Genomic DNA, 13217 nt, shown 5'->3' on the forward strand with positions numbered 1-13217 from the left:
TTCCAACCTGCGTCCTGTAAGTGATCCTACGTTAAGCGTAGCAATTCTCATTTCATGTTTGGCAGGTTGTTTGGTTTTATGTCTAGCTTTCACTCAACACAGCTATCCCAGGTAAATGAGGCTGGGCAACTAGATGCTGGACGGCCAGTAGCTTATTGACCCAGGGCTGCTGGGCTTTTAGGGCAGCCACACAATGGCCAACAAGGGCACATATACCCCTCCCACCATTAGCAATGGTTCCCAGTGTGGGTCAGAGTAGGCTGGGTCCTCAACCCACTTATCACCAGTAACTAGCCATGCCCATTCTGGTGACATTAGTCAACATGACCGAATCACCTATAACCATACTTTATATGGAGTGGCTAGTCCTGCCACAGTACGCAGTCTGTGATCCGTTTTCTCCTATCTTGAGGATACTGCGCACCACAATAGATGCCCAAAGTGGTTGGTCTGTACAACCCTTCCCCCTATAGGGAACCCATTTACAGTCTGTGCTGCTGCCCACAGCTCCATCCATTAGTGAGTTTGAGATGAAAACACTCAGCATGCTTTTCGGATATGAGAAACTCCACAGAGACACAGGGGAGAACGTGCATACTCCAAACCGGCATTGGTCGGAGGTCAGGATCGAACCTTGTATGAAAACCTTAACCATTATGCCAAGTGGTCTCTATTTTTTTTATTTGCTGTTTACACTGAAAAACAAATTAGATTTTTCAAAATACAACATTACTGCAGAAAAAAAAACTGATGATCAGATGTTGTTAAAAGGATATGCAAAAAACATAAGTCACTAAGGAATGATGCACAATTTTAAGCAGGCAAACACGAACTTCTCTCGATATGAACCGTACTATTCTACTACTGACTACATGTAGTCAACTGGTCACGTACCTGTAATTGGATGACCAATAATTTACCAAACAAAATTTGTGGTGGCAGTACTAAGACACTGTGAAACTATAGAGAGAACAGGATTAAACAGAAAAGTAACTGGCTTAGAAGCCAAATCACCGCCAATTCATTCCCGTAGCGATCATTGGTATCCACGGGCTTTAACAGACAACAGCAATAACCTTCCAAAATAAATAAGTAACTGAATAAAAGGAATTGTTTGTTGAAGATCCTCTGCACGATCTATGGGTAAATATAAAACGAAACAGAATACATGCAGAATCATGCACAGCAGAAGGAGCATCTCTGCAGCTATAAAATGTTTTACACACATGACAGTATGCCAAAGTTTTGCCATCACTTTTTAGGCGTCAAAAACAAGGATACATCAACGATTTAATACCACACGCTACCAAACCATTTTATATTCTCATCCTAAACAAAACTAAAATCATTTAAATTGGTAAACAGTTGTTACATACAAAAATCAGTCTTTTTGGTTTCTAACTCACATTCTAATAGCTGCAAAAAATTATTCACCACTATTACTTACTTTTGTGGCCATATATTTTGTAGAGCCGAGTAAATAATTGCAGATACTCACTTAAATAAATTAAACTCCCCAAACAACCGTCTTAATAACATACGACCCTTGTACCATCAGTCTACGTTTTGTCCAGTTACTGCTACAAGACATAAACCCAGCGAGCCGCCATACCCCATCCGTACCAGCCTCACGGACGTACACACATCTCGTAGAGAGAAGTGAAGGCTTCTGGATAAAGTAGTCCTAATGTGCTGTTTTGCTTAGGGAATGGTATAAATTTATCTGTTACTTTCCTTTAAGTGACGGCATTTAGGGACGTGCTTCACACCGTAATGGTACACGCAGTCCGAAAATCTACAGAAGTATAATTGTTAATGACATTTGATAATATACCTATATATTTTTTTAATAAGTACTAACACTCAAACATAGCTCTGAACATCTTTGTCCAGGATACAAGGGTGAAGCCAAAAAGGTTACAGTGAAGCCTCGGTCATAGTGAGTAACCACCAAATCATAATGGGAGAGGGGCAATATAATTCAAGTAAAAAAAGTTATCAGAACAACATGCTTTGCATCAGTATGCATTTTCTGTACAATACGAATTGCCAAACGTTAATATCTGGCATTACTGATTGACTGTAATCCTCAGAAATTTACCAGAAAAGAAAAAACATACAACGGACGGGAAATATGAAACAAAACTGGGGAGAGTATAAATGGATGCAGTCATATTATTAGTAAACCCAAACCTCTTGCATTTCCGGAAAAGTACATATGTTAACTCGGAAGTGATTTTGAGTTTCACCGCACGTGTCGGTTATAGGTGGAGGTTCTGATGTCAGTGTTTACTACTGCCACGGGTGGTTTACAGGGTATGTTGGGGTCTGTCTTGAAGTTTACCGGTATGCGATCGCTCCTGAGCGTGCATGACATTTCCGTTAGAGTACACTACCGTTGGTATGCTAAACCAGGTGAGACTTTAAGAGAGCTGACCTTGAAAACTTTGATGTCTAGGAGCCTGGTTCAAACAGGGTTATGCATTAGTTAACCTACTTTCTGTTGTTTTCTGAATTGTTTGTCATGGTAGGTTAAGTGGTCGCGATACGTTTTAATGATAAATTCCTTTTCAGTAGCGTGTGTGTTTATGAAGGAAGTAGTACTGTGCAGTCTGTATAGCACCCAGTATTGTTTTCGTTCTCGCTCCTTGCTGTTGGCTGTGGTAGCGCTATGTAGAGTAAGTTCAGATTTCAAACCTTGTTTTTTTTTTTTGCAGTACTACCTGAATTTTGCGTTTTTCTGCATAATTCATTTGAAAGCTTAATTTCATAGCTCTTAACCTTCCATTGCCAAAATGAGAACCGCTCACCTTCATAATGTGGAACACACGAATGGCTTACTAACAACTTCAACTAGGAAGGTCATGGGCTCTGAGCCAGATCATGGTCAAATAGGGTTCTAGGAAGGGTACTAGACCACCACCCCAGAGCAGCCCCTCCTGCAGCAACAGCCCCCCTCCTCAGCCATTCCAGTGTTCCATTATTTGGTTATCTCACCAGTTACCATGTATATGTTCTATTATTTGCTTGTACAATGATTACAGATATTGAAACAAAATAGCACAAACACAGATAGCCACTTGCTAAACAAACAATACAGCCTCACAATGAAAACAGACAGCATGAGCTGTAAACTTGTCTGCCCTTGAAACTCTCATTCATTGAAATGGCAAAACTCACATTCATTGAAACAGCATGAAAACCCACATTCATAGAAATCCATCTGGTTGGAGAATTAAGTTTACCTTTGGGCTGTTTTCAAAACAGACTCCTTGCACACTTTTTTTAGGGATGTGCATATATGTATTTATTCTTTAATTCACTTTCCTGATTGTATTGAATTATATTCCTTGTATAATACAGCACCACTTGTTAGAATATGTTTTAAATTTGTAGTTTTAAACCTTCTTTTAATAAGCAATGAGATTTTATGAACCAAACACTACCCATTTCAAAAACTTCAACAATAAAAGGCCACTCAAGACTTCTGTCATTACAATCCACCAATATTACTGCACACGCACAATCTCTGCAGAAGTAAAATCCTCTGAATTCCACATTAAAGAAATCTGTAACTTATGAAGAGGTTGCTACTGGCAAACAACTTTACATATCAATGCTATCTACAAATTCCGTGCCTGCTGCCCTTGAAAAATTAATTGCCTATATTACAGTAAAAATTTGGTAAGTTGGCAATATTTCAATAGGAAATGACTAACAAGTTCACAATCACTAGGTATCTCATACAAAAGGCCATACTCAGGAGTGTAGAACCCCAATCCCCCCTTATAATGCATGAAATAACCAACAATCATATGGGCACTGCATATCAGCACTCCATCTACATGGTGTGGGAGTGGAGTCCACAGGCTTCTGCACCAAAGGCAATTATGCTATTAACACTGCTTTCAGATTTTACAACACAGTGTGCCATTTGATAAACAAAAAACAGCTAGTTGCACACTGAAAACATTTACACTTTTTACAGTGTGTTTAAATGTGTAGTTTTGAACATGTTTCCAGTAAGTAATGAAACAAAATGTATGACCCAATAATGACAAACCTGCCCATTTCAGAACATTTTAACCATAAAAGCCCCCTCAAACAGTATCAGTCAATAAGCACAATCTCTGTAGAAGGAAATATCATCTGAATAATTCTACATTAAAGAAATTTGTAACTAATGAAGATGCTATTACTGACAAAGAACTTTACATTTCGCTGTTCCATCTACAAATTCAGTGCTTGCTGCCCTTGAAGAATTAATTGCCTACGTTGCATTAAAGATAAAATGGTAGAAACATACAATTTCATAATAACTAGGCATCTTAAACAAAGGATGGCACACTAAGGAATGCAAAACCCCTATCCCCTCTTAAAATGCAACAAATAAATCGGCAACTAGGACATTACATACCATGCCTCAGCGGAGGCCTGGGGAGAAAACCTCCAGAGTATACATAATAAAACATAGCAATAAGGACAATATACATAATAAAACATAGCAATAAGGACAATATAACAGAAACAAAGGTGAACGTAGCAGTGCAGACAAATACAAGTAAGCAATTACAGTTAATATTTTGACATTCAAAAGTAGACAGAAAATGAAAACTATGAATACAGCAACATGCACAGCACTCTTCCCACAGCTACAGAACAAGCAACAAGATGTAAAGGACTGCATGCAAGTTCCTTACAAACACCTCTTTCAGTCCATGTTTCCCTTTAAGAGGAATAAGGAAACGTAAGAGGTTAAGAAGATAACACAACCCAATACTGAACATGACTAGGAAGGGGCAAGAATGTAATGAATTCAGATGAAAAAATTGAAAGAGCCATCCAACCTCATTTGACCAAATATCTACAGTCACTGGTGATGTGTTTTTGTATCTTGTGGCATACATTCATTACGGGCTATCGTTGTAAGCAGTTCTTGTCTTGCTACTTACATTTACTTTGGGGAGGTACTCTGAACATCCTCCAGTGACTGCTTAATTGAAGATCATGCAAGTATAAGCCTATAAACCCCAGTAGCCATTCCCAACAAAACAGGAAATTAGGTTTCTAGTTTTAGAAATATGTTAGTAAAAGCTGACAAAACTTAAATTGCACTCACTTCAGTTCTGCTGAATGTTTAATATCTGAATAATGGTGCTTAGTATTGTGGTATGTAATACTTGTCTTTTGAAAGCTGAAGCACTAGGGTTTTATGAAAGATTAAATAAGCTGCTTGTCTGGCACTGTTATTTTGTTTTACACTGTATATGACATGCAGTAATTTGTGAAAATTAAACTTGCAGAGAAATGAAAATTGTGTTTCTAACTTTTGAAGGTAAGATGCCCTCTTTTGGAAGTTTACAGTACAGTCATCACCTACCCAATTATTTTTGTGGCAAGTTTATAAGTTATCTTCAACTCTGAGTGCATGTCTAGGAAAAAAAAACAACTGTAGTATGAAAGGAGCACATTTCCCTTGGAGCTGCCTGCTACCCTGCCAACATTTGAAATGAGGGAAAGAGCAAGACTTCTCTGTTCTGCCACAGCCGCACACACACACAGCGACTCTCTCACAAAGCAACACATGCACACCTACTCTCTTGCACAGCAACAAAGACTTTCAAAGGAACGAAAGGCTAGTTTAAATTCCACACACACACACCTACTCGCACAGTAACATACACACACTTTATATCTCATACAGACAGAACAACGAATTTAAATTCCATACACATACATACATACCCACACACACTCTTTCTCATACAGAAATAAATTGTTTAAATTACACACAAACACACACACATACACTTACCTTCTTTATAACCCAAACGGCCACACGCGGAAACACAGACAACAACTCTTCTTTTGAACTGCTGGCTTAAATTCCACACGGAACTGCAGAATGCAATTGTATGATGTTTGCATCGTGACGCACGCAAGTTTCGCTTTAAAGGAGAAGATTCTTGCACTGCAAACTAAACGTGTTTTTTTTTTTTTTTTAGCCTCCTGGCAAACCTACAGCTGTAAGTGGGAGGGTGCTAGCCTCGCCTCCCCCACCCTCCGCCCTCTGGTTTCAGCGCCAAGAAGAGTGCAAACTTAAAAAAAATAAATAAATAAATGCATAACGCGCCCTTTACAAGGCTGGCCTGTACAGCGCCCTAGGCGGTCGCCTAGTTCGCCTATGCCTAAGGCCGGTCATGGCTATATGGGTTATATCCTGCCAAGGATATAACAGCTGGACAGATTCCAAAGCTTCAGGGCACCTTCCTCTGCCCCAAACTGTCAAGCAGCTTGAGCTGATCTGACTAAAAGACAAGTCTGGTGGCAAAGCCCTTCAGTACTTTCTTGCCGCCGGAGAAGGCAGTCCTCTGAGGCTTGCGAGGATTGACGGTTGGCTTGTACTTGGGCAGATAAGTTCTCTTTGAGGGAAAAAAACCTTTAATTTTTCTTTTTTTTTTTTTTTTACTGATTTTTTATTTCTTTCCTCTTCAGGAAAGTTATTTTAAAGCTAGAAGTGCTATGTTTTAAGTTATTGTCTCTGGACTGTAATGTACTTTTAAGCAGAGCACTGTTTGTTTCTCTCATTTTAAAAATAATGCTAACTGATGAAATATTTTCTGTGAAGAAATTGTTTATTTTTCCTGTGTGGGGCTGTCATAGTGTTTGAAAGTGCTTTTTACCTTTTTTAACAGAAAAAAATATATAGTAACTTATGTGGACTGGTACTTTTACTGGCATTGTTGCTTGTTTTTTTGCGGGATACAGGTATGGTTTTTGGCATGACCATGGAACAGATTTAGCCTAGAGTTGGTCCTTCTTCCAGCCACAAAAAGTAAAAAAAACTAAGCAAATAGCCTTTGCCACTACAACAGGCTAGCAATTTGCCTCAGCTGTAGGTGGATGATTCTGCTGTGGCCGTTTGCTGTATCTCAGATCACTCATCTTTTTCTCTGGATCTCTGTGGGGTAGCAAGTACAGACACTATGGACTGGTGGTCAGCCACATCCTCTGTGTCTGATGGGTTCCCCTCCGTCGTCAAGGGAGATCCATTCTTGTTGGTCCTGGGAGAGGGAACAGGGAAGATTTCCGTGTTGTGCCGGAATGCTGTGCCCATCCCTGGGGAAGCAGCGGCTGCCAGTAGTAACCTGGTTGGCCTCATTTTTCCTGTCAGAAACAGAAGGCCAAGCATGTATCTACTCCTCAAATTCCTTTGGATAGGAGTACTTTTCTGGGACTGACTCTGGGTCCGAGTCAGGCCATCAGTCCTTCTTGTAGAGTAGTTTCTGGTTAAAGAAAGAGGGATGCTTCCTTTCCGGAAGAGATTCAAGATTCTGAATCTGAACAGGAAGATGCATGAGTGTATTTAGAGTTTTGCCTTCATATTTCCGATTCGGACCCTGAGGAGAGTTCACATTCTGATTCTTATGCTCCCAAGACTATTGCTAGAGTGTCCCATTTATTTCAGTGAGAGAACACTGGGATTTCTCATTCCCTCAGGAAATGCTATGAGTTGTTACAGAAGGATTTTTCAGAATGTACAGCCATTCCTCCTGTCTCTTCTGCTTTAGAAGATGTATGTCTTACTGCCTGCAGTTTTCCTGATAGTCATCCAGCTGTACCTAAAAAGGTAGATAAGATGTATAAAGTTCCTCAGTCTTTTAAACTTTTATACACTCTTCCCAAACCTGACCCAGAAGCTGTAGCTGACTCCTCTGCTACTAAGAATTTAGTTAATTCCAATCTTATGCTTTCTAATAAGGATGGGAAAGTTATTGATAGGTATGGGGGAAAAGTGTATACTTCTGCAACTTTGTATTCAGAATTTTAAATTGTCTGGTTCGTATGTTAAAAGTTTATTCTGACATTGTGAAAGTATGAGAAATGTTTCATCTACAGTTTCTTATTGTGAAGAAAAAGCATCTTTAAATAACTAAGTTTCTTCTTTTGCACAGGTCTGTGCTTATTATTTGCGGTGTGTGTGTTTGTGTGTACGTATAGTTTCATAGTATAGTACTAGGCTATCTGCCCTGGGGCATTTGTAAGCCTAGCCATAGTGATGTGGCTTTTGCCACCCCGTGAAATGGTGCAAAAATGTACAGAATAAATCTAGAATACTGTGCCTCTGTCTAGTAGTGACACAATGAAGGTCCCCCTATATAATAGAATTAGTTTACTGTGCCCATGTCTAGTAGTGACACAGATGTGACCCCTGAGGTAAACTTTCGATCTCCCATCCACGCATCAAGATTTCTCTTGAAGAGAGTCAGTGAGGGGCTCTGCCTAATACGAACTGGGATCCTGTTCCAAAGCATGGGAAGCCTCTGGGTTATGAATCTATCCCTCCAGCATGTCCTATTCATACTTGTGCCAAGGTTTAAGTCTTTAGCTCTCGTGGTCCTGATGGATTTGGATTTTTTGAGGTGCAGCATGTCCATCAAATCCTGATTGGACATGGCCTTGTACGTCAGGCAGAGATCACCTCTGAGCAGGCGGTATGCTACTGAATAGAGCTGAAGTTTCTTTAGTCTGGCGGAATAAGACCTATGTTGGAGACCCTTGATCCTTTTGGTGAGGTACTTTTGTGGTCTCTCCAGCTGTTGCAAGTGCCGGGTGAGGTACATACCAAATGGGGCATTGTACTCAATCATGGGTCTGATGAGGGAGGAATATAGGGGTACAATGACATCCTTGAATCTGGATGTGAATCCCTTCATGATGAGGTGTGCAAGGTAGAATGTTTTTCTAACCACTTTGGCAACGTGGGTGTCAAATGAGAGGTCGCTGTCTACTTGGGTCCCTAGGTCTCTGATTACTTTTTCCGTACTCAGTGGGCTTCTGTCTATGTGATAATTTGTGGGTACTTTGTTTTTTCCAAAAGGGATGACTATACATTTTTTGGCATTTAGTTTAAGGCCGTGACTACGGCACCAGTTGTCCGTTTCAGTGAGGCCTTTTTGTAGGATGTGTGTGTCTGCTGGTGTATCGACTATGGCGCCTAGTTTGCAGTCATCTGCGAACTGTGTCAGCCACAGCCCTCCCATGTTTGCTTTAACATCTGAGAAGTAAATGCTGAACAAGAGGGGTCCCAGGACAGATCCCTGTGGGACACCACTTGTGACTGGCTTTGAGTCTGATATTGCTCCAGCGATTTTAACTTTATGGGTTCTGTCCTTTAGCCAGTTTGCAACCCATCTAGTGACATAAGGGTTTACCTTTAAGCTGTTTAGCTTATCTATGATGCCTGAGTGGGGTATTGTGTCGAAGGCCTTAGCCAAGTCCAGCTATGCTGTATGGACTGCTTTGCCCTCATCAATGGCTCTAGTGACTGTTTCGAAAAAGTCAACCAGGTTTAAAAGGCAGGATCTGCCCTTCACAAAGCCGAACTGGGTGGGGTCAAGTGTCTGTAGGTCCCCTATGTCTCTGTTTGAGTTCCATAATGATTCTTTCCATAGCTTTGCAGACCAGGCTAGTTAAGCTTATGGGTCGGTAGTTTCCAGGGTCTGTAGAGGCACCCCCCCCTTGTGGAGTGGGACCACTGTTGCTGTACGCCAGTGTACAGGTACATATCCCGAAGTAAGGCTAAGGTTAAATAGCATTTTTATGTGTGGGTTTAGCTCCTCTTGAAGTTCACGTAACACGCACCCCGGGATACCATCAGGTCAATTGATGCTGTGTTTTTTGCTTTGTTTAGGGCGGTTCTCATTTGGACATCTGAGATGACAGGGAGATTACATTCAGCTGGGATAAGTATCTTTTGGGGGTGAAGGAGGCGAGAAATTTGCACTGAACCTGTCAGCCAGAATGTTAGCAATATCTGTGGGTTCAGTGTATTTTTTGTTGTTGTGAACCAACTCTGAGCATATCTGAGGGTTTCCGCCCAGGTTTCTAACATAGCTGAAGAAGGCTTTGTGGTTATCTTTAGTGTCCTTAGCGATTTTTCTCTCAAAGTTTGCCTTGGATGTTTTTATGAGAGAACGTAGTTTTCTGCTAATGTTGATCAGAGGCATCTTCCCTTGTTGGGATTTCGCTCTGATGTGCAGTAGCTTCCTTCTTTTGTTATACAGTTTGTTTATGGCTGAGGTCCACCAGACAGGACGCTTACATTTGGTGGAGAGGGACTTGGATTTGTTTGGGATTGCATGATCCATGCATTCTTGGATATGTCCATAGAAAGCATTTGTGAAGGATTCAGCATTGCGGGATGTGGTATCCACTGGCACAGTGGGCTTAAAGGATACCATCTCCGTCTTAAGAAGAGTGAAGTCTGCTTTTGAGAAGTTTTTCACTGTGGTCTTTTGTGCTGGGGGTGGAGGTGGGATATGTATATCCAGGGTGATTAGTTTGTGGTCAGATCTCACTAGTGAGGGGTATACTTCCAGTGTGGAGCATTTTGTCCCCATGTTTGTGATGATCAGGTCTAGTATATTATCTCCCCTAGTGGGAGAGGTGACTAGTTGTTCCAGTGCATTTGAATTTATGAATTCCAGGAACCTTTGGGCTAGGGTATTAGGGCTAGAATAATGTACCCAATCTATGTTTGGCTAGTTGAAGTCTCCCAGTATGATGGTATTTTGTGATACATTCATATCCTCCAATGTCTTCATGAAGGCTGAGTGGGGTTCTTGAGATTTGGAGGGTGGTCTGTAACATGCTACCAGTTGTATAGCAGTTTTGCCTATGGTTAGTTGCACCTGTATGGTCTCTGGTGCTTCATGTGTTGCTACTAACCTGGAGGTGTGGGTGTCCTTTATGAGTATGGACACTCCCCCTCCCTTTGTGGTTCGGCCCGGGTTTTGGGGCCGAAATGCATGATACGAGGTATAGCCTGGTAGCGCTGGGGTGCTCTCAGGAGCCTTGAACCAGGTTTCAGTTACTGCACAGATGTCTATGTTCTCCATGCTGAGGAGTGCATCAAGTGCCTGCATCTTGAGATTTAGACTTCTGGCGTTGAGCAGCATTACCCTTAGTTTTTTTCCATTTTTGTTTTCTAAGGAGGTGGGTTTGTCTTTTGAGCCTTGCCTAAAAAAGGGACTATGGGGTGGCAAGAGCCTTAGCCAATATCCGGAAGCCCAGTGGTGACAGGTGTAAGCCATCCCTTGCGAAGCAGCGTGGCTTGTCCAACATATCATCCCAGGCAGACAGACATTGAATCCCCTTAGAATAACACCAGTACTCGAGCCAATTGTTAAAGCTGATCATCTTGTCTTTGTATTGTGGTATCATTCTTGGTGAGGGCAAGATGCTGCTCAGGGTCAGGGTCATACCAGCCTGGGCTACATAATCGGAGAGCTCCTCTCTCTTTTCATGTAGTCCAGGGAGGTACGTCTCAGGTCATTCACACCAGCATGGACAATGACGGAGTCATATTTGTACTTGCTTTGGAGTGACCTGAGTGTGTGTGTTATGTGGCGGATCCTAGCCCCCGATAGACAGCTCACAGTCACCTTTTCCTTGTTCAGCCTGGTCATTGGGGCATCAGTGTGTCTGACTATGGAGTCACGTATTACTAGTGTATCAGGCAAGGTGTTTGGCCTTAAGGGCTGCAATTGGTCGACACTGATTTTATTGAAGTATGTGTTGCATGTGTTTTGTTTTGAGGTGGTGGATTTTTGGATGTCTGCTTTGGGAGCCTCTGTTGTTTTGGTAAGTTTTTTATTGGAGCCTCCGAGTATGTCTTTGTGTTTTTATGTGTTTGGTTTGCAGTTGTGGTAGGTCTATGTGGGACTGGGATTGTTGTGTGTGTGGTTGCCATCTCCTCCTGTCTGGTCATGCCAGCCCTGGGTTGAGAGAGTTCAGCCTCCAGTTTGGCTATATAGTTGCATCTCTCACATGTATTTGTGTTTGTTGGGAGGAGGAGAGGGTTGTCTGTGTACATGAGACAATTGTAGCACTGTCTCAAGATGCCCAGATTGACCAGCTGAACTGGAGACGACGCCAGTAATCTACCACTCGACATGCTAGAACAGTATAAGGGAGTGGTATACCTTTAAGGGAAGTGGGGATTCACAGGGGTGGTAAGTAGATGTAGTGCTTCACTTAGTACGAGAGTGCTTACTTAGTAGAGAAGTATTGAGAACAAGTGCTAGGCTTATAATACAGCGAGTAGTCTGGTTATACTAAGAGTAGAGCTTCCTTAAGGGAAAATTTGAAGAGCAGACTTGGCGGAGCCAGAAAAAGTTTAACTGGAGCTGTGCTATGCGCATGACCGCGCAAAGCCGTGCAAACGCAGATTTTAAACAGTGAACTACAAAAGAGCTAGGAATGGTCCCAAACAACCAATTACTACAGCTTCTTGTGCTGAGGTCACTTCCCCCAAGGACAGGTAGGCTGCTCAAGGCTCCCCACTCCCACTGGTGAGCAAAGAAACTTCCTTCTATCCAAGTAAGGTAATGGACAACACAGGAACTACACCACAGCCCAGAATACAGCAATGCCTGTAAACTGGTCTAAACTAGTCGAGGAAGGCAGAAAACAAGGATTATTTGTTTTTTTGGTAGAAACACACAGAAAAAGCAGAGACAGTGATAAATTAGTTACACATGCTAGCACACTTTAGTGGGCAGCCTCCACAGTTAAATTAAACAAACAAACAAGCAAACTTCCGATCAAATTCGACTAAAATGTAACTTTAAGTGCAGATTTTAAAATAATGCAGCAATCAGATAAAAAACAGTTCAGGCTAGTTCAAGGTAAGCTACAGAAGCTATTTCAAGTGAAAAAAAAGCAAAGATACTTAAATCCAGAAGGTAGTCACTTTTTGTGTTCCTTGCTGCTAGGACCACTCTGTAAACCCACGTGGAGCTTGTCTGAGCAGTATGTGCTTGTGTGTGTACGTGTGTGCCTCTGATGCTTCTTCCAAGGCTATGACCACTAGCACTGTTTTAAGACAGTTTGCTTGGCTGCATTCTCAGCTCTTCTCAAATGATGTAAAAATTAGATTCTAAATTCTCCTTTGGATAAATTTTAATAATAATAATAATAATTATTTAATAATAATAATGTAAATTTTATTATGTAATGTACTTAGTATATAGTGGAGCTTTTCTCCTCGGGCCTCTGCTGAAAATGGACATGTATCCAGCCAGACTAGCCCGGTCAACAAATGTAAAATAAAATGTAAAATAAAAATAAAAAAAATAAAGATTTAGTGTTTGGCTTGTCTGCTGCAGATGTGATCAAAAAGTGTGATGAAAGGGGCAAGCTGATCCTGGCAA

General features: G+C 41.4%; 2 protein-coding genes across 3 annotated transcripts in view; one reads left to right on the forward strand and one right to left on the reverse strand.

Moving 5' to 3' along the window:
• APBA3 (amyloid beta precursor protein binding family A member 3) overlaps window positions 1-2116 on the reverse strand; it is a 675569-nt gene extending 673453 nt beyond the window's left edge. Inside the window, exon 1 of one of the 2 annotated variants that reach the window (XM_044053886.1) lies at window positions 1499-2116. The gene's annotated coding sequence lies outside the window, so the exon portion shown is untranslated. Of the gene's footprint in view, window positions 1-1447 lie in introns of both variants that reach the window. The other variant, XM_044053885.1, reaches the window with a different exon arrangement.
• Window positions 2117-2223: 107 nt separating this feature from the next.
• MRPL54 (mitochondrial ribosomal protein L54) overlaps window positions 2224-13217 on the forward strand; it is a 190378-nt gene continuing 179384 nt past the window's right edge. Inside the window, exon 1 of the mRNA XM_044053887.1 lies at window positions 2224-2415. Within this exon, the coding sequence (XP_043909822.1) occupies window positions 2280-2415 (136 nt within the window). The 5' untranslated portion in view covers window positions 2224-2279. The remainder of the gene's footprint in view (window positions 2416-13217) is intronic.

The sequence above is a fragment of the Protopterus annectens genome, chromosome 13.part0 (genome assembly GCF_019279795.1).
Source record: "Protopterus annectens isolate FY-2018-M chromosome 13.part0, PAN1.0, whole genome shotgun sequence".
NCBI lineage: Eukaryota > Metazoa > Chordata > Ceratodontiformes > Protopteridae > Protopterus > Protopterus annectens.